This window comes from Limanda limanda, chromosome 4 (assembly GCF_963576545.1).
Source record: "Limanda limanda chromosome 4, fLimLim1.1, whole genome shotgun sequence".
In the NCBI taxonomy this organism is placed as follows: domain Eukaryota; kingdom Metazoa; phylum Chordata; class Actinopteri; order Pleuronectiformes; family Pleuronectidae; genus Limanda; species Limanda limanda.
This window is the reverse complement of record NC_083639.1, coordinates 14,511,388-14,536,481: the sequence shown is the minus strand read 5'-3', so window position 1 is coordinate 14,536,481 and position 25,094 is coordinate 14,511,388. Positions and strand designations below refer to the sequence as shown.

Sequence of the window (25,094 nt, the reverse complement as noted above, 5' to 3'; positions counted from 1 at the left end):
TTTTTAAAGACTACCAAAATATACATTTTAGGTTTTTTTTCTGTGTTTCCGTGAAGCTTCAGTTAAAAAAAAGAAAAAGACTGTTGTTGGATTTGTTCTTCCTTTGTTAAAAATGTTTTTATAGACAAACACCCATCTCACGCGGCGTTTTCTCCCTCAGTAACAGCTTTCAACGATTTCATGATGAAACGACATGTAACATTAAAATAAAATTATTATTATTATTAAAAAACTCAATAGTCCTCTGTGTCTTTGTCAAAGATGACAAATGTTTCCTCGGAGACCTTTTTTTTTTTTTTTTTTCTTCGAGTTTTCTTTTCTCAGCATCAAAAGAAGAAAGAGGATGACAGCGGGTGGAATCTAGTTATCAGACTACGTGAGGACAAAACAAGGAGCGATGGGGACGTTATGTTGAAGTGAGATTAGTACAGCAAAACAAGAGTTCAGGATTTAAAAAGATATTCAGTCGGTGGGTGGAGCCACAGGGAGCCCGGTAAAGCCTGTGGCCGGCCAATCAGGTATTGCCATCAGTGGGCAGCCAGCATTGTGATTGGCTCGTCAGCAGAGGAAGAGCCCCCCCATCTTCAGTGACCTGGGTCGCCTCAGTGGTAGCCATTAGTGAACGCAGTAGCAATCAGAGGACCCTGAGGAGACACACACACACAAAGGCTGATTACACTTTCTGTTCGCTCATTCATGCATGTGTATGTGTGTATGTGTGTGTGTGTGTGTGTGTGTGTGTGTGTGTGTGTGTGTGTGTGTGTGTGTGTGTGTGTGTGTGTGTGTGTGTGTGTGTGTGTGTGAGAGAGACCTACCCCTAGACCGTGGCCGAACCCTGAACTGGGGGCGGGGCTGGCGGCGCTCATGTAGCCGCCGATTCCTGAGTCCTGATTGGCTGCAGCATACAGGTCAGCCATTGGTCCAGGGCTGCTGGTGCCCAGGAAACCAGCTGTGCGTGAAGGGGTGGAGCCTAAGAGACAGAGGAGACAAGTCAGGCCTCCAGGCACACACACACGTCTAAAAATATTCTTTTATTTGTCAGAGCAGGCCAAGCTACCTGAGGCAAGCATGCAAATATGCACAAGTAGACATGGTTGGTCTCAGTGTTTCTCTCTTTCTCTTTCTCTGTCTCTCACGCACGCACGCACGCACACACACACACACACACACACACAGGCACGCATGCACACACAAACATACATACATACCTCTAACTACTGCTGCTGCGGCGGCTGCTGCCATTGGTCCATATGCAGTCAGAGGAATGGCTGAGGATAATAGCAGAAACCCAAATTAATGTACAGACAACTCACTGTTGATCTCTCGTATGAAATCATAAGTAACAATCTACAGCATGGTGTCAACATCTGCTCACACATCTGAGTTAAATCCAGTCGGTGGAGGAGTTCAGATCCTAAAAAACATCTGCATGATACATCGTCAAACCGCAGGGTTCTTTAAAGGGGCAACAAAATAATGTAGTCGAGAAAAACAAGGATGACGTTTCCGGCATGGATGCAGTTGCAACTTAAAGCCACTGGATGGCGGTATAGAGACAGGGCTGCTAGAGGATCAGGGGAGGTACTCTTTTGGACAACACAGTTTGTGGTCTAGGAGAAATTCACAAAGTTCTAAAGCACTGCAAACAGGTATGTTACTGAGATAAGTCTGAGAAAGTTCTGATGGGTCATTAAAACCTGCTCACAGTCTGTTTAATACTGCAGATTATGTGGGTAAGAACAACACTGGGGAACTTTTAAATGTATATTTTGATGACGTGTAAGAATGAAATCAGCTCATCAACAAATCTAAACAGTTCAGATGAGCATATGAACTTTATTTTAGCTTTTTTCTTTAACCAAAACTGTGTATTAATAGCCAACAGTAAAATATAAACTAAATACAGAACCATCCCATTGGAGGATGGAGGTAGGTTAAACTCTTTCCACTTTACTTATTTGTTCAAGTTTTTGATACTTTCTTTCCCCTCTAATTTATTATTATTTCTTGGGTAATATTATTACATGTTAAATTAATTTAATTTCTCTTGGTCAGTCTGTGAAAGTCACACTGAGCTGCTTTGTGAATAACTCTTTGCTAGTAACTTTAACCACCATTTAGGACGACTCCTAATGGTCAGATGAGACGCTTTGTGAATTCGACCCCAGGTTTCACAGACAGGAGTTCTTTGTACGTTCAAAGGATCGTTTGTATGACACAGAATTACAGACTTATCTCGGAATGCGTTTTCACAACAGCTGAAAAAACACCTGGAATGAACGCAGGAAGTTACACAAGTTTTGGCCCATTGTAGTAAACCAATACTATTCTCATCACAGGAATAGTCACATGTTCAGACTAAAACCTCATGTTTGTACTGAGTAGTGAAGACATTTAAAGGCTACTTCAAGGCAGCTTCATTTGACTTTCTGCTGCTAAATATCTCTGTTTTTGTCTCTTGGGCCGTTGGAGGAGTGAGGAGCCACTAACCTGCCAGCTCAGGGTGCTGGGATGATGTCATGAGGGGGGTTCTCTCTAAATGGAATTCTAGAAACAGAGAAGGTTTAGGAGAGAGGGAGAGAGAGAACTTTATAAACACAGTCCACATCAACCCACCACACTACAAAGCCACATTCACACAAACACACATGTTGCCACTGCCTAACGCCAACAAGGAAGCACAAGCAAAGAAAGTCAGAGATCTATGCTGAGAGAGGGCAGGAAGGCACAGCCGAGGAAGAGGCGAGGCCACGCGGCCAAATGAAAGGCGCTTACATAAGTAGATCCAATAAACACAGAAGAATAAAAGAAAAAAAAGATTACAAATCAAAGGACGAAGATCAACATTAGAGACTTGAGACATAAAGAACGTCTTTTAGAGGAGGAGGAGCGTCAGGAACCATTTCAAAATGAAACTCTCAAAGCATCTACAAGCAGCCTGAGAACCCACTGATGTTAAGCCTGTGTTTGCGAGTGGGTGTTTGTGTTTGAGTCCACAGAGCAAAACACAGTTCATCCCCACAGGACTCACAGCTGAATCAACTACATGTCACAGCCTGCATCGTTCAGCCTTCTGAGAGCAGAGGGAACTGTGAGGTGAACACAAACGGACCTGGGAATTGATAAGTGTAGCCAGGCGCAATTCCAGAGTAGCTGCGGCTGGTGTAGGTAGTAGTCTGAAAACCTGGGTAGCCTATTAGAAGACACAAAATCATCCGTTTGTTAACACACAGAGGAAGGAGGCACTTCATGACATTTGAAGAAGAACAGAGCTGCTGGTGAACTTTGAAATAAATACATGATATATGAATAAATAAAAACTAACAAACCTAGCCACATGTTTGGAGTAGTTGATAGTTGTAGATGTTCTCTTTTTGGTTCTGGAATTATTTGAATCACATATACTGAGTTTAAAATGAATCCTAGTCGGAACACACGTCTTTGTTTTAATAATCAACATCATCATAATATTTATCCTGTATTTCTTTAAGAGTCCATGTCACGTGATTCTACAGCTGTTACTGAGACTATGGGAACAACAGTACAGTACAATCTCAAATGTCCAGTAGAGGGAGCCAAACAGCTATAAATGACATTAGTACAGCAGTTTTTTTCTTCATTTCTCTTTTCAAGAGATATTTTTACTCCACTGAGCAGAACTGTGTCGTCCTTCAGTGTGTGACCTCTAAATTTTTCAGATACACAGTAGGCTTATTCATAGGAAATGTGCCTTTGAGAATCAGCTCAGACAATAATATTAATCTAATCAAGACCTTTAGATCAAATCAACTGGGTTTACTTTTAGAAATACTAGATGAAAGGAGCCATAAAGGATATTCTCATCATGGTGGGAGATTACTGTTATATTTCTGCACAAAGACAATGAACAATGAAGTGAAAATAACATCAATATATGTAAACATGTCATATATGTATTACTCTGCCTCTTTTAATCCTTGATATTTTTCCTCCAACAATTATACAAACTCTTCAATTATACAAATATAAATATGCTGTAGTAATTTAACAGGGCTAAACGCAGGGATAACTGTGACATTACAAGATATTTTATAAAACAGAAATGTGTTGTGTTGACCTTCTGATCTTAACAACAACACATTCTTCTAATGAATAAAATCTCTGAGGAGAGTTATCAATGACTGGCACTTTAAATGGGAATATGTCTATGAATGAACTTACACATGCTATTCATACTGTGTATTTGCTTCAGGTATATCTGAGTTTGGATCTTACCCAGCATGCCGATGCCCAGCATGAAGGCGTCCATCCCATAAGGCATCACTCTGGAGCGGCCTCTGGCTGAGCCTGTCGGTGTCATCACCTCCTTGGGCTGGGCTTTCTTACATTCCACCTGAAACATGGGAAGTAAATGATCATTTAATAACAAGTACTACTAAGATTGAAACAATGCTCACACAAAACTCATTATCAGAAACACTGAGCAAATAATAATAATATAATAATAAGTACAATATATGACAAAAAATGCAAAACTACTGACGATTTAGTGTTTCAATGATATTAAGCTCTTGTAATTGAAAAATTGTGAGTTGAGGAAATGTGTCTGTACCATTTTGTTGTTGATCTCATGGAAGTGAATCTCACACACTTTCTCCACCACGTCCTCACTCTCAAAGGTAACAAAGCCAAAACCTGGAAGACACAAACACACACACACTGTAATTCCCACACTTGTTAGTGATATCCTACGGTTTGTTACAAGGACATACAGTTTGTAGAGGAGACCCTACCACTCCCGATCTCAGCAATTATACTGGAAATAAACTCCATCCCCTGTCATTACTGTGAGCGTGGCTCGCTCTGTCAATCAGGTGTTGACATCATGGAGGATCAGGTATATCTGTCCTCTACCAATGATCACACCCCAGTTTCTTCTTCTCCCCCTCCACCCTCCCTCTTTTCCTCACTTCTCACGTCTCATTAAGCTACATCCTCGCCTGTAAGCATCCTGACCCCACTCCGCCACCCTCAGCGGGCGCTGCACTTCTGCCTCACTGAGAGAGGACAGAGATAAATGAAACGAGGGGAAGCCGGAGGAGGAGGAGAGACAAAACAATGTGAACGGAGAAATATTCTGCTATTTCTTTTTTTCTGGGGAGCTTCACCTAATGACTCTATCACGCTGTTCCCCTCCATTCATGAGGACCTGTCTCTGGGTGTGTGGACGGTTACTCCGTGTACATACCTCTGTGTCTGTTGGTTGTTTTGTCGAACATGAGCATGGCATCGTCAACCTGTGAGAACAAAGCGGAGGATAGATGAGCAACGACATATTAACACACACACACACACACACACACACCCACACACACACACACACAGACCATTACACAGCATGGGGTGCCATTGTCCCTTTTTAGCATTAGAGTTAGAGGGGAAAGCAGATGGAGAGGGTGGGGGGAGAGAGAGTGAGGGAGGGTGGGGGTGACAGGTGACAAAGGAGAAAAAGAAAAAAGAAAGAATGAGGAGAGAGAGAGAGAGAGAAAGAGAGCGATGGGGAAATGAGGGGGAGCTGTATAAAAATAAAATACAATCTATCATCTGGAAAAAGGAAGAGTGTATGTGCACAAGAGGAAATTCTTTTCCCACTCTTTGCTCCATCTCTTCTCTTTTCTCCCCCTTTCAACTCGCTCACCCTCACTGTCTTTCTTCCCCTCTCTGCAAAGTTTACTATTACCATGGAGACCCTGTAAAGAATTTCAATTAGAAGAACTTGCCCACCCCCTCCACAAACCCAAACTCATTTCAATGAGAAGAATGGGGTGAAAAGAGGGAAAAGAGAGGGAGAGAAAGCATAAGAGAAAACGGGGGAACTAGTGATGAATAATGGGGTGATAAATAAGAAAGATAGAAGGTAAAGTTTTGATAGAAGATAGAAAATCTCTGAGTGAACACTTTTAAAGAGAAGAGCAGGGGACAAAGTGAACCTGGGTCTTTGTTAACACGCTCTCCTTTTATTCTCCTTCTCCCTCCACTTTCCCTTTCTGCACTCACTCCACTGCCCTATTCATATTCCTTCTCCTCCTCCCCCCCTTTCACCCTCTCTCTTCCCTCCCTCCCCCACTTGTCCTTCACTGGCAGGAAAGTTAGCAGCTTCTGCTCCGGCTCTGTCGGCATGACGAGAGAGAGAGAGAGAGAGAGACAGGGAAACCAAGGCCGGGATCGCTGGAGAAATAACTTTGGCTTTTTTGGCTATCCCGGGGAAAAAAACCTCACACAAATCTGCGGTGCAACTTGACTGTATCACATGGAGACTCATGTCCAGTATGACTACATGGCTATTTTCATTAGGCAGCGAGCACTGAAACTCAAACTCAGTGTAACATGAGTGGCAGAGGCCTGTGGATGACCAGACCATCCGATTTCTAACCTTTACCTCGTAAGAAAAGACACAACTACACACAGGCGCCTTGCAGACTGATTGAGATAGCGTCTGTGTGCGTGTGTGTGTCTGTTTGTGTACCTGTGCAGGTGAAAAAGTTCCCTTATTCTTTGCCAATTGATGAATATGGAGAGGATTGAGATTGCTTCCACAGCCTCCATGACCCTGTTAACTCTCCTCCATCTCAATGTATAGCGTGGACACACACTCACACAAACACACACATGCAGAGCAGCCCCCCCCCTCCTCTCTCTGTCCTTCATTCAGTTTTTAACCCCCCCCCATTCACCCTTCCGGTCGTCCAAACTCAATGACACAGCAGAGAGCCGGGGGACAGGACAGTAAGTAGACAGCTGCGAGCCAACATGTTATCATAGGACTAGAGTTACATGCACGGCTAGCCCTCCTGTTAGCATTAGCAGCATCTATTCTGGAGGGATGGTTCGCACGGCCGCTGCCAGGGGCTTTGGAGCTGTGCTGCTCCGAAGCCTTTTTTTTTTTTTTTAAGCCGGCACAAAAAGATTATATGTGCTGTGGGTTCAGGCTAATATTGTTAGCCTAATGGTCTTCCATGAGAAAACAATGGCGTGCTGACTCGCAAACGTGTGCGAGCTTATGCTGTGGTCGCACACCAGTCCCCTTGCCCTTGCCAGAACCAATAAGAAGATGCTCTCCGATGTCCACTGCCCAGGGTGCTGTAAGACAATCTGATTGGATAGCTGTGGGGGTCGGAGATTGGCTTAGCAGTGGCTCAGTCGCTAACTGCTCAGCATGCATGCGGAGAGTGGAGAAAAGTTAAGGTCATATTCTCATGAAGTCGGGCCCCTTCTCTCAGATGTAGGGTTAACTGTGCAGCCTCCAGAGCGCAGCAGTAAAACAGATCCAGGTTTTACTGAAGCATGCTGCTATTGTCTGAAGAACAAGTGTTTGCTGGCAAGTCCATTACACGTTCTTCCCCCCCCCCAAGATTATGAAAGGTGGCATTCACATTTTTTCCCCTGCTGTCTCCTCACATCTCACTCTTTTATTCTCTCTCTCCCGCTCTCTCTCTCTCTCCACGGCCATCTCTCTCTCTCTCTCTCTCTAAACAGGCCAGCAGACAAAGTGCTCAGTCAAGCCTCCTAATCGCCAGCTCACATGGGTGAACGGAGTCCTAACTTTTCCCGTCTGCCCTCTCCACATGCCGCACTTTTCATCTTTTCCACCTTTTTCTTTCGCTTGCCATTCGAACATATTCTCCTGATTTGTTTTAAAAGAGCTTAAGAGGGGAGGGCTTTCATTTGATGAACTCTGCAATAGAAATGGTAGCTAGATGGTTGTTTTTTTCTTACTTGATGTAAGCTAATCAGTTATATAAGTCAATTCCTCATAAAAGTACAGAAATGTTGTTATACATTTCCCCCAATTTTTCTAAATAGACACTTAAAAGATATTGATCTAAAAGATTTCAAAATTAATCTAGTTCAAAACATGAAAAGTATTTCTTAACACTTGATAAGTTATTTAAACTATTTACTTTTATTAGTGTTTAACATAAGCCCATTTTTCTCAACTCCTTTCATGCCACTCCCTGGCACCACAGAAAGTTGTTGACACATATTTAACCGCAGGTTACAAAATATTAAGACGTCCTCACAGCCTTACAACGTAATGAGGTAAAAGATGGATGCCTTGGCTTTCAGTGGCAAAAAGAAAGATTGTTCTAACTATTATGATTTTTCATTTAAATCATGCAAACAACTATCTCCCCAACCAGTCAGGGGGCCATCAGCAGATTAATGCTACTTCTTTTAATGCAGTACAGAGGCTGGAAAAAATCAAAACTGGGAATTTCCTACGGATTAAACATAATTGACTGTGTGACTTAAATGCCTGAAATGCTAATCATCAAATCACCAAACTATAAGCCTGATTTCCTGTTTAGAACACGTTTCTCTGATCCACACAGGCTCTACAGTCACCGTTAGCAGGAAGGAGGGAGGTGTTCTCAACTCTCCACCAGGTTGAGGGGGGATCACGAGACCTACATCAAACATGGCTGCTGTGGTCTCATTGGTGCCGGGACATTCAGCAACAGGAGCTCAGACTTGTTCTGTTAGGGGAACCACTCGTAAACACACGCCTTCAACTCCTCACTTTGGTCCATAACACCTGATGTGTCGAGTCCAGTCTAATGAAGTCTGCGCAAGTGTGCTTTCAGAAGTGTACTTCAAAAAAATTGAATCAAAGAGACGCCGAAAATGCATAGTGCATTCTGTGTTTTCCTTTGCAAGGCGGTGCCACGGTATGAAAATAAACAAGGCGCCGAGTCCCACTCAATCCTAACCTGCACCTTGTAACCAGGCTCGGATAATAAACAAGAAATACCTCCTGCTCGGCAGGAATGCACTGTGGGATCGGCGCTATCCACGATACAGCTTTGGTCTCACGTGTCCAAACAGTCCAGATATCCCCCCCATCCTGCGGAGGGAATGTTGTCTTAGATACGAGTGTCTGTGATCACCAGGGAGAAGTGATTCGGCACAGAGCTGCAGCCACTTTCAATAAAAACACGCTCAGGAAAACACGACACATGTCACAACATCCACCTTACAATGAGTGGGATGCTCACACACGTCATCCTGGATCCCCGGCCCAAAATCAGAAGACGTCTTCCTGCTAATTCCTCAAATGTCTGTCTGTATTTGGAACACATATCTCTGTTCTTCTAATCGGCTTCACATGTGCCATGTGTATAGTAAATGGCTTAGGGAGGAGCAGTGACGACAGTTTGGACATGAGATACCTTCGATATTAATTAAATTTGAATAAACAGGGGACCAGCGCTCAATAGAAGTAAGAGTGGGGGCGGGACTGTGTGCCTTCAGTTGAGCATGTCTTACTCTATGTCCTCAGATAAACAACAGCGGTGGGCAGTAACTGGCAGCCTGCAGCCAATCATATCTGATATAATTTTGAAAATCTGATATATTTAAATACAATATATCGGACCATGTTTATTTGCACCGTATTGGACTAATAGCTTCCACAGGTGCTGATCTCCACCATGGCAGCAACCCTCATAGACTAATTTCCTCTTTAACAATTTGTCTTCAAAGTAAGAGCATAACATTGGCTTGAAGATTGTGTCGAAATAGACGACATGCAATGTAGAAAAAATTACCCATATTTAAGTATATCATTTAAAGTTACATAGCCCACTTAGGGGAAGAGTAATTAAGAAAATTCTGTTTCATGTTATTAAAATCACAGACTATAATATCTTCGGATAAACACTCTGCACCTTGACTATAAAAAGCTCTGCACACAACGTCCAGCACACAAACTATAAAAAGTGAGGAGTTGCCGCTAATGACCAGGAATAATTCTGAAGTAGCTCTGGAGCATTAACACGGGACGAGAGAACAGAACATTCCAAACAGGTTAAGAATGGACAGAGGCTAGTTATTTAAATCTGAACCAGTACCTGAGATATGGTAATGACCCCGAACATGAGGCCAGCAGAGAGAAAAACACGGGCAGACACGAGGCAGAGGGAGCTTCGTGCTGTTAATTTCTTCCAAACCATTAGGCCTATGTCCTGGAGCAACACTCATTTTCTAACGGCCCTGCTCACTGGTCAACAGCAGCAGAACCACACATGCAGTCAAACACACACACACACACACACACATGCACATACGCACACACACTCAGTGTTTGTGACAAGTGGATCGCTGGCTGTGAGACTCGCTGTCTGTCTGTATCTGGACAAATGTATGCAGCCTCGCCTCCCTCCGCCGCCTCCATGATGCCACTGTCACACACACACCCATCTTTCCATTCATGCAAATACACACTTCTCACGCATTTTTTAAAGGAAACAAAACCCACACACACACACTGGGTTACAGCAGGACAATGGGCGAAAGCAGGTCACCACGGCAACAAGCTGAGAGGGAATGGAGCAGGGTGTGTGTGTCTGTATGGGATGGGAGGGGAACTGGTGTCTGAGGTACAGATTTTGGATATGGTGGTGGTGGGGGGGCTGTTACAGGAGCAGCTGTTGCATTTGATTGGTTAATACTGAAGAGCCTGCACCCGGACACAGTCCCAAACCCCCCGAAGTGAAGTTCGCTAAAAACGAACCCTTTCCTGCATGACCGACACGTTCAAACGTTTACAGCCCATCAGATTGCTGTTTTCCTCCTTTTCATCTCCACTTTCCTTCCACACTATCTCAACATTCCTCCTTTTCTCTGCCCTTCAACCCTTTCCGAGTTCCCCTCCCTCTCTCTCCATGGGGGGCTGCTTCTTCCCTTTCAGTCCCCCGCCATCTTCCTCTCCTCTTCCCCTCCTCTCGCGGCCCTTTTTTCTCTTCCTCCCTCTCCCCGGCCACTCATCTGTCTCCACAGCATGGGTTTGCCTTTCAACACATTTCATTCAAAAGGGGCAGAGCAGGACAAACGTATGGAGGCTAAAAAACACAGAGATCTGATCGGAAAAGAGTTAAGTGGCCGACAAAAGAGATAACCTAAGAAACTAAACTCACGCTGGAGCAGCCAGAGCAGAACACAGATGACCACGCTGCTCCCCCCCCACCCCTCTCTTTTCTTTGAGTTCTTTCTCTCTTTCAGTCCCTTCTTTCACTTTCAACATCTGGCCCTTTTCTCACCACCTTTTACACCCTGCGTGTAGCTTTTGTCGAGCACAGACTCGAATGAAAGGGGGGAGTTGATTAAAGTTTTTTAAAAAATCAAAACAATTGCTTCTCTGTAAATTTTCAAATGCGCAGAGAAACAATGGAACATGATGAAGGCAAGAAAAGATGAGTAGAGTTCATCAAAGGTCCATTAGAGCAGTGATTCCCAACCAGGGGGTACTTGTTCTCCAGTGGTAGTATCTGCGGTTGCACAGTGTGTAGGTGGAAAGATTGTGAAGTAGCACAACTAATTTGATGAAACAGAAATTTTAATTTGATTAAAAATGTGTGTCCACACACTGAGTCAGCTGTAACAGCCAATCAACCCACATTAAAACTAAATGTGTGCACAGACCAGTTAACAAGTAAATGTGTGAGCAAAGAAAAACATTCATCTAAGAGTAAGAAACCGTGGGAATAGTGAGCTAAGTGATAAATGATTTATATAGCTAATAGTAATAATAATACATAATTGAAATAGTTAGTTTACATTAATGGATAATGGGTTGAATCAGTTAAAAGGAGAATGGTTAAAACAATTATGGCATGAGATAATGGAAAACTGAAATGTCTGATTGATAAATGATTGAAATAATATTCATGGCTAAACAGCTGGCATCATGAGGAGCGACCACGGGGGCAGAGGGTGCGGCCGCCCCCAGGGCCCCACGCTTAGCAGCGCCCCCACTGAGCTGGAAGCTTGGCAGGACCACAGCAGCGGATGTCTAACGGATACTGACTGAAAGTTACAGTTGCATCGTGATTGTGTTTTTTTAAGATCTGGCACGGTGGTAACGCGGAGACAAAGTGCACATCAGGTGATTTAAACACAAGGAGCAAATAAGAATGACAAGTTAAATGTCATCCTCTGCTTCTCTGACGTGTCGTCTTGCTCGAATGACAAAACAGATAATCAATCATTATGTGATATATGTGATATACTACAGTTAACCACAGCTGGTAATGAGTCAGATTGTTAAATGAATCAGTTGAAACTCCATCTCTGCACCTGCCTGTGTCACTGCCTGTGGTGTTGTCAAGCTTCTACGTAAATGGGCTATAGTATCTCTGTAGTATGTTTGAATGGGCTTTGTAGAGTATGCACCACTGTGTTTTCTCTTATCTTAATGTTATACTGGTGTAAGGAACACATGGCACAGAAACAGTGCACTTGGTCGTCCCCGTCTATATTTGGCCGGCCACTAGCAACTTGTTTTCTTTTGTCAGTTCTTCAGACGAACTGGCCCCATTCCAGGTTTTCTGAACCTTTGGTTTGGCTCAATAATTAGTGTTTATGAATAGAATATATCAGTGATTTTACAGTTGTGAATTTAAAACAACCTAAGCTTCTAGTTCTACTAATTAGCTAACAGGTTAATGGTTAAAATAGTTCATGTTAAGAGGAAAATGGTTGAAATAAAGGGGAGGGTCATGAACTAAGGAAGAACCTGGTAAATTTTAATTTTGGTGTGGATCTGGATTTTTTTTTCACTTTCCGTAACATTGGCCTTGATTTGTTTAGAATGATTCATGGATCTTGATGAAAAAACATTAGACATATTCAGGGTACTGATATTTATGAGAGTGTGCTATTCCTTGGTGTTCTACTGAGTGTCATTCTAGTTAGCAAATGGATAAACAATTTAAATGTAATGGATAAATTGTTGAAAACTGTTGACATTTCAAGGGGAAATAGTACGAATGCAAAGTTAACCAAACTGGCCAAAGATAGGAAAATCAATAATTATTTTTATTAATCCATCTATTCAATATTCATACTGTTTATCATTTTAGGGTTGTGGGGAGCTGGAGCCTAAATAATAATTGTATCCACTTTCAGTTTAAATAGATTCAGCCGTGTCTATGTGTGGGCGACCAGATTCAGACAAGTCAAGGTCGGGAACCGTTGCATCAGAGAAAAGACAGGAGCTCGTCACTGAGTGGCTACAAATAGATCCCAGATTTGTGTATGGTTCACCTTTCCAAACTGGTCGAAGTATTGCTTCACATCTTCGATGGTGGTATTGACTGACAGCCCTCCGACAAAGATCTTCTTTGTCCTGGTCACCAGCTAGCAGAAGAGGAGAAGAAGAAGGCATCGTTTACCACTAATCACATTAGAAAGGGGGGGGGGGTAGATGCTTCTGATAAAGAGACTTAGTGTTTGTTTGTGTTTGTCTAATCTCAGAGGTTTCTGAAAGCTCCTCTGAGCATCCAGGTTAATTCACTTCAGTGCAGGTCTGAGCTCGAAGGAGTGTGTGTGTGTGTGTGTGTGTGTGTGTGTGTGTGTGTGTGTGTGTGTGTGTGTGTGTGTGTGTGTGTGTGTGTGTGTGTGTGTGTGTGTGTGTGTGCGTGTGTGTGCGTGTGTGCGTGTGTGCAGGTGAGTGCTCCTTCGTGTGTGCAAGGACACAAAAAAGCATGTGTGTGTGTGTATGTGCACTCTGTTGGCTGCTGATGGTCGGGGTGCAGGGTGGGGGGAGGATGTTAAGGTCAGGGTACGGGGCCACGGTGTCAGGCTGGACAAGTGGATTGGCGCTCCTCCCTGAACACGTGCCTGACTCTAATCCCAGCCAACCAGAGCTGAGTAATTGGGGGTGACACATGACATCATCATGACTCCTCCTTTAGCCGTTAACCCCTGCAGGGTACACTCACCTTGGGCTGGGCCCGACGGGGAAACGCCACTTTAGGGTCGATCTGTAGAGGAGAGATGAGAGAAAATAGTTAAAAATTCTTAAAGGCAGTGAAACACATTATTATTATATCATTCCATTATTATCACACATATTGTAATGGTGTACATATTTCAAGAACCTCTGTTGTGAATATTATTGTTGTTTTTATGAATGATTATAGGAGGCCAGCACGACTGCATTACACATCTGGATCAGGAATTCCGGGGATTTCCGATCACTTTCTTGGACATTGCCTGGTGTTTTTTTTGTCTTTAATTTTCACTGTTTTCCCAGGAAATAATTCATGGATCTTAATGAGACCAATCAGACTAATGATATCTATAAGCGTGTTATGTGGTGCAGTTGATTGACTTTAACTGTTGCTTTGGCCGAGTAATGTTCTCGGCTGAGTGACACTCTAGTTAAAAAATTACAGTAGAAATGTGCAAAAATCACGATTTCAACACTTTAACCTCCTTATAGTTTGAGGATCCAGAGAACTCAGCCATGTATGTGTAAAATAATTCATATTTTTTAATGTTAACGAATAAAATTCATTGTTTTTTTCTGTAGAAACGTATTAAAATAAAAACATTTCTGACTGAGACAAACTGGGTTTGGTTTGCACATTTTATGAAGCTGACAAAATATTACCCTGAGCATTTATTTTTTGTACTGTATATATTGCTTGAGTTTGCCACAAGATCATTCACAGACGAGCGATATGAAGTTATGTTTGTTTGGGGTCAATTAGACACTAATAGATGTCATAAAACTCAAACTCCCTCTGTTTGAAAAACAACAGGAATCCAATTAGACGTACTGAGGATTTGGGAGCAGTGGTGCTGTATCAAAAGAACTGTCATCAACAATCACAAACACGTGAAGCATATGAAATTCCATTGTACTCTCCGAGATCCCACACATTACAAGTGCAGACTTGGGGAAAACGTCATCAGGTCAAAATATTAATCAATCTTAAAAGTCCTAAAGTTTCATCTGATAAAATGTTAAATGTATTTTTGAGCAGTTAAAGGTTGACAAAGACTTCCAGGCACCCAAAAAGATAATAAGGGTTAAACAGAATTAAAGTTGTGCCCTGTGAGACGTGGAGGTCCCCCCTGCTTAGGTTTCTTTAACAAAGACACCACTGGATATATATGTTAGTGGTCGATCCTGCAAAAGTCGATGAATTATCCCACTGAATCAGTTATTGCACTGAGCCTGAGTCTGAACCATCTGAAGGCCTATAAGACCAGAAATAGAGCATATGCAAATCTGTAGAGTATGTATAGTAGCCCCTTGTTTATGCAAGCCCCCTCCCAAAGAAAACCTCTAAACCCGCCAGCCAAACAAACAGGCAAGAGGACGGAACACACAGCGAGACGTGAATGCATACATTCTCTGAACTAAATGAGTAACACCAACAAACTAAACAGTCCGAAATCCGAAATGAGCATTTAATATTCTGCCTATAATTCAGATGGAGATATCTATTTTTTTCTAAACCTCACAAATCCAGACAACCCCCATTTTGGATTAGCCAGATTTGACTGTATCCATATTTCTGCTCACGAAACATCTCTGCACTGGTCAAGGTTACGGATAAAATTAGAAGCAAATGAGTTTTGAATGAGCTGGCCTTTAATAACTCTAAATATGCAAAGCCCGGCCTGGCATTTTAAAATTGCGTGGAATCTCGTGTTATTCTCACCCGAGCCAACATGAGAGATGATTTTAGGTCACAGGGCCTTGTAGTGTATTATGGTCTTAGATTTCCATCTTTGTTCTAATAATTGGATGTGTGAAGTGAAACCCCTTGTGTCTCTCGCTGCCGCCCGTCAGAGGTATTGGATTGATATTGGCGACTAAAAGGAGCCTATCAAACGGCCAGAAAGAAAGTACTTATAATGTGAACGACATACACAATTCAAAGGGTTGATTCAATATCCAAAACAATCCTCTCATCTCTTCCCTATTATATCTCCCTGCTCCCGGTGACCAATCCTGCGAGGACCTTTTAAGTGCCGCAGATTAACCGCTGCTTCGGAGAGCAATGACACCGTGTAACTAAGATGCAGCTGCGTCGTCCTTGGAGAGGATGGCAGGAGGACATTGCACCTTCAAGTGGGGACACAAAGACGTGAAGTGTCGTGTCACCTCCAGCTGGTCTCAGCGAGGAGACACAATGGTGACAAGGACACGCGATGGCCACCAGACTATCGGCAGCGACAATGAGAGTGCACGCACAAACAGTGGCAGCACAGCGTTCACTTACTGGATCTGTGCTTAATGGGCCGAGCGTAACATAATATACGTGTGTGGCTTCATGCTGTACACTCACAAGCACAGTGACTTACTGTATGTACCACATGTTTTTTTTTAACCTTCAATAGAAACTAAACAGACTAGACAGCAAAAGACACAATGCTGTAAATGGCTAACAGAGGAAGCTGCTTTTGTCTAATACAGTCCTGTCCACCTGTACTAGACTGAAACAAGCTGATTTTAAACTGTACAATTGTCTTGAGGCATAAATTCAAGAAGCATTAGAGCAGAGAGAAGCTGCCGTGACCTCTGAAGAATAACACAATAATACATCACAGAGGAACACTGCGTCATAAACACTGTACTGTGTCACCTTCTCTTCTTAGGCAGTTCATTGTAATATAGACACACCCTAACCTAACCTAAACAAATCAGTTCGTGAGAAACGCCATGCAACATGGCCGGTGGTTCCTCATCCCACCTGAAAGCGCTGAGAGGTAACATCCTCTCGTGTTCAGGTCAGCCCACCTGCCTTTAACCGTTCTAACAAGACTAGAGTACAGGAGCCGCCCCGAGGCGATTATGTGGCACCGACGCAGGCTGTAAGCTGAAAGTGACAGCGAGGAGAGGAACCCAACACAAACATATGGCTGCAGTCACGTACCGATGATCGCCACAGTTAATACAGTAGAGTATATTCATAAGGAAAAAAACATATTCGACAAACACAGACATCCAAAAGCATTTTCACTAATTGAACATTTTGAAAACCATTTTGTAGCATTAATTTCCTCTTTAATTCTGCTTTGATATAACACCATTGTTATATTAGGAGTGATTGATCAGGTTATATGTGCAGTATATTATAACAGAATTAATATATATATATATATTGCGATATACTACTGCATTAACTGCTTGTGGATGAAGTAACTGAACACAAATTACATGTATTTGACCTATCTAGAGAATTATAAACCTCACAAATAGGTAGAAATAACCTTTTTAATACAGCAGCTTAAAAACAGAGATATTAAAGACTGATATGATTTTAATAATGGTCAAAACATTCCTCATGGTGTTATATTGACCACTGATACTACACATGTTGACACCAGTATTTCATATCAGAAGTTCTTTAAACAACCTGGAATACAGAAGGTTACCAGCTAGACTAGGTTAGGCCTAATGCAGTAACTGTAGTAGTGCTACTACAGCTACGGTCATGCCATGCGGTTAAAAAAAATCATTCCACTTCAGCGAAGAAACAGAATATATCTATATAACGTCATTTCTACAACTGGCTGTATTCAGAGAAAGGCAACAATAGATGAAAAACTACAGCATCTATCAGATTAGCCTCGAGGAAGACAAGACAGGCCACAAAGCAAAATAGTGAAACGACTAGGCCAGTCACCGTGTGCAACACTCAGACGTAACTCTTCAGGAGGAAGCCTTGAGATTTTTTAAGAAGTGGCTGTGTAAAAGTCACAGTCCCAATCAGGACCGGTGGCAACATGTAACTACACAGCCGCTCCTCCTCCACGGAAGAAACGGACGGAGAAGAGTTATGACTGAGTGTCGGTGAAATGGTCTGACTAGCATCCTGCTTCATGACATCCAACCTCCGCTCAATCTAAGCAGCGCAGTGGCGGGAGGAGCCTACGGTATGATTTCTGTTTTTAGTGGTTTAGCTTTTGAGACTAATCTACGGCCAATAGTCACCTCACGTGGCCCAGCGCGTCCACCAGTGTTACAAACTGGAAAACAAAAATAAAATAATAGAATGTCAGATAGATGTATAGATGTATAGATGTATAGATGGATAGATGGATAGATGGATAGATGGATAGATGGATAGATGGATAGATGGATAGATGGATAGATGGATAGATGGATAGATGGATAGATAGAAGAGGTAGGAGAAAAAGCACACGGAGAAAGAGCAGGCATTCATTTGGAAAACAGAGTGAGCCCATGAGAAAGTGGGCCTGTCCAGTGTAGCGGTGCAGCGGGGCCGTCCCAGCAGGCAGCCCCTCTGTTTCCATTAATTAACAGGACAAAGAGTACAAAACAGATGGGCCCGTAGAGGAACTGGGGCTCCCGTGCTACCCCCACAGGCATGCATACATACATACGCACACACTCACAAGCCCCCACACATGTAAAATGACACACATACTGTATGTAATTATCAGGGCGAGGACAGACCAGTGTACACACACACTATCCACCTCCTTCCGCGCCGCCGACAATAAACATATTTGTCGTAATGTGTCAAACCACATGTAGACATTAGGGCTCAGACAACCTGCCAAGACATTCGTGCAACAAAATGGCACACACGTTGATAAAAAAAGGCTCCACAGGCCGCCCCATTATGTGCAATATAATCAATATAAGCGCAACAAAAAGCTATAAACAGAGGAGGTGGGACAAAAGGAGTTGGCATGTCAATGCCTGCACACACAGTGAGAGAGAGAGACTTAGTTTGGGCTCGGGCCAGCAGGGTCAATCTGCACAGCTGAACAATGGCACAGTAATTAGTTAACGAAGCTCACTAATGAGGAACCCCCCAACCCAACCCCGCCGCTACCCCGGTAACCCAGCTTGAGCGCGTCGCCGCGGCGGTTGAGTGCATTGGGCGATGATGCTGGCGCTAGTGAGGGTCGAGTTTGTGGCACGACCACAGAGCGCCCTGGACCCGCCCTCCGAGCCGGCCCAGGCTTTATCCCCGGATCTGAGGCCAAGCATGGACTCTCGGAAACCCAATCCAGTTTGTTTCCTTCAATCCGATTAGTTGCTTTTCAGATCCATACTAATTACAGCACAGGAGCCGGGCCTCCCTCCCTCTATCTCTTCTCCTCTACCTTCTCCACCCCCCCTGCTCTCTCCAGTTTTGTCCATGTCAGCATTAACAGCTAATCTCCAGTCGGGAGCCAAAGGAGCTACTGCTAGCAAACTGAACTCTCCACTAACCAGGTGTTAGACCAGCAAAGAATGTGACAGTGTAGTGCCAATGGTCTCAACGGCTGCTGCTAACATATGTTGTTGCAGTGAAAGTAGCTCTATTAGCACCATACTGATGGCTACTGCTACTGTACCTTCACAAACAGTTGGGCCAATGGCCGCAACACGTCCACAGGAGCAAGTTTAAATAAATAAAAAAATGAATGGAACCTATTTTTTCCATTTCCTCTATAAATGTTTCTTTTCCTTCTGAAGCCCCTTTTCCGTAGGTCAAAAAACCCACTAACACCCACTTACAGCTGTGATTTGTCTACAATGGATAAGGACACAATCAGCGTTCAGTCAAATGATTCTTCAGTAAAAACAGGATGTTATCAGGTCGGATCAGCAGTGGAATCTGACTCGCAGGTTAATATGCAAATGTTTGAATTATTTTAATTTTGGTAGTCTAGAATCCGATGCTGCACTTTTAAGCTATGAGTAACCACTAATATTTGCGTACTTGTTGTTTTTTGTATTTTGGAAACCATGTGCAACGGCCATTTATTTCTCCATATCGTGCAAAATGTTACTCTGGCAAGACAGGGAGTTAAGAGAGCGCCTCAGTTTCTGGCACGTTTGTGACATTGAACACGACTCATCGGGAGAAAAACTGAGAGACAAACTCCTCTACCAGCAGTTGAAGATGGGTCAATTGCCTTTTAGTGGGTTTACAAAGTCGATACCTGCTAGTTATGGTGTAATTTGGAAAGGATGCCCGTTAAAAACACACGCACCATCAGTGAACAAATAAATCATCATGAAAATAGCTTATAAAACTAATAATAAGAATAAAACAATCAATCACTAATTAATCAAATACAAATCTAAATTCCACCTGCACTAATCCGAGTGAGTGAGAAGAGCTGGTTTCGTCTTTCTTCTCCTTCCCGTAACTGGTTCCAGTAAACTATCTCTGAGAGAAAACAAATACCAGTTGTGCCCTTCTTCTCTGTCCAGAGAAATACAACAGCACAGCACTGCCCCGAGGCCACACTTTGTCCTAACAGGAAATCTGACCTCCAACCAAAACAACAACCTCAAACAGAGCTCACTCTAGAAAACAAAAGACAGCCTCACATTTGTTGTATTTATATTTCCAGGGCACGCAGGTATTGTGATGCAAAATCTCCCCCAGCCCTCGGCTTCGGTGTTTCTAAATGGCGCATAAAACTATACTGATGTAACAGGACTGTAAATGTTTAATGCAACTTGTAACCAGTGCAATGGACCTTGCACCGGTTAATATAGTTTACTTCTCACCCTGTTTCTCTGTTATACATCCTTTTCATATCCACCTCCCGCGCCTCTTCTCTTCCTGCTTCAGGACTTGTAGCCTCTTTTCTCATAAACTAAAGGCTCAGCATAAAAATAATAAATCAGAGCAGCGAGTCTTCTTTCTCACTCCAGAGAGGAATGTCTTCCTCAAATCTCATGCTGATCAAACAATACAGTGGAGCGAGGGAGGGGAGGGGGCGTCCAGGTGTGATGCAGACTCAAAGTGCATGAAAATACAGAAAGAAAGAAATATAGAGGATAATTATGTGTTAGCTGTGTGACAGAGGGTGACATGGGCCCCACAAAGCTATGCAAGTTATTAAAAATATTAATTCAACCTCCACAGGATTTGACCTGAAGTTGACTTCGAACTAACTGCAGCATTTTTTTTACCCTCAAGATGATGAGCGTAAACCTTCATTCATAATTTTTGTCAAATAAAGATGGAAACCATGTTGCTAATACAGTGTTTCTTAAATCGGGATAAAAAAATACACATGTATTTTAATACTTTTATCTTGTGTTGTTATTTCGTATAACTACATAGAAGTGTAAAATGGTAAATTATTCCAAGGGACATACATGAGGGGTTCCTTGAATATTCTTTGTCTTGCTGGGCGTCCTATTTCTCAAATTGGGAATCGTTGGCCTAATACAGTGTTTGGAGACGGGAATGAGCAGTTTTGCTGCTGCACAACATTTGTGGATCAGTAATATTTTATATAGTGTCATTGAAGCGGTTTTGACCAATTAAAAACAGCCTAAAGTCATTGTAGCCCTTATCTATCACGTGCTGGCAAATCGAAGATCGGCAAACACATGAAAAAGATACATTTATTCAGACATCCCAAAGTGGAACGACAAAATGGCAACCATCGCCTTGTGTTAAAATGCCTGGTTGGATAAATGGCATGGTGAGCTGCTCGCTCCACTCGGCGCTACCATAACAACCTGAGCAGCCAAAGCTGCAGTGGAGCCGCTAACATTATTATTGTTTAGACTTATGTAGTGTTTTGGTTTATAATAGGGCAACGCCTAACCCCACCAGTGGCCTGCCAGGCTGAGTCTCCACAAGCCTCCAAACCTGTGTTCACATAACACACACACACACACACACACACACAAACGGTCTGGCTCCCACAGGCTCCAGCAGTACCTGGTTTTAAGAGGTGGCATGACTCACTAAGTAACACTTTAGAGTTGCATAGAATCACATCCAAGACGACTGAAAACTCTGAGCCATTACCTGCAGCAACACTCATTCTGTCATAAAAATCGCAGCAACCGTGTGAAACATCCACTCAGTTCCAATACTTGAAAACTTTCTAAATATTAATCACCACACACGTTATCAGCTAAGACACACAAGTGTAAAGGTCTGACGTGTTTTAACATTATCTGTGTGTGTGTGTGTTAGGGCTTTGCTGAGCCAACCAACCAAGCCTATAGTGTCTTGAGTAAATGCAAACTAGCATGGAAGTTGTTATGGCAACATAAGTCCCATCAGGCTGTGCAGTGGCTAACAGCACTGTCTCCTGTGGCTGGCATCACCCCCGGCAACCGGCCCTGCTCCCAACAACTAACCAGGTCTACTTCTCTCCACCCATGGGCTCTGGTGACTTTCTGTGCAACTGATTTCCACTCTCAAATGATCCTATTGTGTGTGTCTGTGTGTGTGTGTGTGTGTGTGCGGTAAAGGAAAGGCCACAAGCTGACAAGGACACACCCATCGCCCCATTCCCACAACCCATCTACATGACCAAGACAACAACATCCACACTCTCATAGATATTTAAATCAGAGTCGGCGGCTTCCACCCTCGCCAAACTACAAACCACAGGGATTCACACTTGTTCTCCAGTCAGTGTGTGCTCTATAGGTGGATGGTGCAGCTAAAGCACGAGCGTGTTGAGCGCTCTGAACCGATTTGCTCCATTTAAAACATTTGAATTTGCTTGTGTCGGTGTAGGAAGGGGAAACCCACCAGTAACATGAGCTGTTCGGGCACGTCCTCTACAAACACCAGCCTCTATCTACAAAACATCACTATTCAAATCCGACTAAACCTCATCTGGACCTTACAGGCTTCCCTCCTGACATTGCTGCCCCAACTTTTTCATTTCCCCAAACTTGTTTTTCCCCTCCCTCCTCTGACAGTCTCCACCACCAAACCTGCTGCTGTTATTTGCTATTTGAAAAAAAAAAAAGGAAGAAGAAGAGGGAAAAAACTTGTGAGCTCTCTGTATAAACCCTGTGAGGGTTTTGCAGGGGCTCCTTCCCCATTCAGGTCCCCCAGGTAACCATGGCAATGAAATCCAAGAAAGAACGCTTTCATGTTGGCGCCCTGAACCGGGATTTGGAGGGGGAAATGAGCAGAGGAGGAGGAGGAGAGGGGGCTGCTCCACTCCTCAACTTTACAAGCCATTCGGTGCATGGGGAACAAAATGCACCATGGGAAAAAAAATAAACCAGCACACAGAATCTGACTGGGAGAAGTTACCAATGACCAGTTCTAGTGGCAGCAACAATCCATGCAGTGGCCAGAACTCACCGTTTTGGAGTCCAGGTCGTGTCTGTTTTGCGCCAAAACCTTTTCGACCCCGTCCTGGTCCGCGTATGTGACAAACCCGAAGCCCCTGTAGAAACGCACATAGAAAAGACAAAATCAGTTCAAGTCCATGAAATCAGAACTCAGAGTCACAAACAGACGCATCGTGGAGCAGCATGGCAGCGCATGAGGCACCCAGTGATAGGACGGCCGGGCGCACACGCCTCCTTCTTACCTCGACCGCTTGGTAACGGGATCTCGCATCACCATGCACTCCTTCACCTCGCCGAATTTACCGAAGTACTCCTTCAAGCCCTCTGCGGACACAGCACACGGGGATCGGGGGTTAGACACACATATAAAAAATAAAAACACAGGCAGCAGCAGCAGCAGTGAGAGACGAGCAGGCCCGAGTCCCGGCTGGAGGTGATGTGGCTGGAGACAGAGACAATGGGGGTCGGACCACGTTGTGTTTGTGTCCCTCTCTCCAGCTCCAGCACATCCAGCCTGGAAGGCCCTGCGGAGCTTTGGGGGGGGGGGGACGATCTGCTGCTGCTGCTGCTAGCTCTGCCACAACAACAACAGCAGCAGCAGTGACGGGGTAATAACGTAACGGGAATAAAAAAAAAAAAGCTGTATCCACGCGTCAGCCTCATACGCACGGCTCCTAGAATAAATGAATGGACGCGGCGGAGCGCGACAGCCCGGGCTCCGATAGGATCTGAACTTCTGCGTGAACACACAACCATCGATCACCCCCCCCCTGCTATTCATTATAAGTGCTAATGAGTGCACATGCAGGAAATAAAACCCCAGACAAGTCCATGTATGTATGTGTGTGTGCACGCCTTTCCAGTGTTAATCCCCCCCTCCTCCTCCTCCTCCTGCGTCTCTGTGCAAGTCTAAACCCTGAGATCCTGATCCTCGCTGAACACAAGGCTTTGATTCAACTGTTCACTGTGTTTCTCTCCTGAACTTCAGGAAGCTGCAGTGCAACGCGGGAGCTGTAATTACGCCACATGCATGATGGGAGATAAAATAAACAAACAAACAAACAGACAGACAGACAGACAGACAGACAGACAGACAGACAGACAGAAGGCGTTTCAGTGAGACTTGTGAAAGTAGCGTGCGGGACAGCTCACCTTGTGTCGTCTGCCAACTCAGACCCCCGATGAACATTTTGCTGAATGGAGAGAAACAGAAGGTGTAAGTCACACGCACATAAACACACACACACACACACAATAACACACACACACACGCGTCTTTTTTCACTGCACGGCCACAGAGCACACATTCACTGAAGGGCGGAATTGTGCGTAATTACAGCGTCAATAAAAGTAAAGAAGAAAGCATCGGCCATGTTGCGAAGTCACCCATCGGCCAGTCGGGCCGTTATAATCCCCCCCCCCCCCCCCCCGAGGAGGAGAGGAGGGAGAAAAGAGAGGTGGAGAGAGGACGGAGAGGGGGATCGCATTTTCCATTGGATGGAGGAGAAGTTGCGATGTGGCCTTGTGGAGGAAAAGCGAGATAAATAAACAAGCGTGAAGGAGGGAAAGAGCGGCGGTGCGTCCCCCGTCTCCTCCGCGGAGTGGATCCATCCCACACACACACACACACACACACACACACTCACATACACACACACGCGTTCGCACACACACACACACGCAGCGTGCTCGTCTTTTGTCTCGGCTCCGCTCCCGCACTGAACTCCACTAAAGTCCAAGGTGAACTCGAGCCGGGGCCGAGGCGAGCATGGGGGGGCCCGCAGGCTGTTACCAGGGGTCGTGGGGGGAGGTGTCCGCTCCGGAGGACAGGCTGCTCTGGCTCCCTTCCGTGTCCATGCCGCTCTCCGCTGCTGTGAGTCCCGCACTGTGAGGCGAGGGAAGGCAGTGGAGCTCCATTCACTGCTGCCGCTGCTGCTGCTGCTGCTGCTGCTCCAGACTCAGGGGCGGGCAGCCGAGGAGCCGGCGAGGGAGGGGAGGAGAGAGAGAGAGAGAGAGAGAGAGAGGGGAGGGAGGGGGGGAGCAGGGATGGGGGTGGGGTGGTTTGAAAGGAGGAGGGGTGAGCGGGGAAACACACACACACACACACATGTATGTAGGCATACACGCTCGGAGAGACAGGCTCCGCCCCTAGCTCGTTTCCCCGTAGCCTACCCTAGCCCTCGGACCACCCCCCCTCCCTCTCTCCCTCCTCCCTCCC

General features: G+C 44.4%; 1 protein-coding gene across 6 annotated transcripts; it reads right to left on the bottom strand.

The window, feature by feature from the left end:
• Nucleotides 1-24,733, bottom strand: LOC133000014 (RNA-binding protein Musashi homolog 1-like). 6 transcript variants are annotated; one of them, XM_061069854.1, is made up of 14 exons: nucleotides 24,669-24,733; nucleotides 24,029-24,069; nucleotides 23,119-23,200; nucleotides 22,887-22,971; nucleotides 13,761-13,802; nucleotides 13,084-13,176; nucleotides 5,228-5,276; nucleotides 4,592-4,674; nucleotides 4,255-4,372; nucleotides 3,113-3,193; nucleotides 2,491-2,547; nucleotides 1,197-1,268; nucleotides 816-997; nucleotides 1-644 (listed from the first exon to the last, which is right to left on the bottom strand). In XM_061069854.1, the coding sequence occupies exons 1-14, from the start codon at nucleotides 24,731-24,733 to the stop codon at nucleotides 603-605; spliced, it is 1,092 nt and encodes a 363-aa protein (XP_060925837.1). In that variant the 3' UTR covers nucleotides 1-602. The 6 variants fall into 6 exon arrangements, with proteins under 6 accessions (XP_060925837.1, XP_060925838.1, XP_060925839.1 ...); XM_061069855.1 differs by having other exon boundaries at nucleotides 1,209-1,268; XM_061069856.1 differs by having other exon boundaries at nucleotides 816-970; nucleotides 1,209-1,268.
• Between the last annotated feature and the right edge of the window lie 361 nt (nucleotides 24,734-25,094).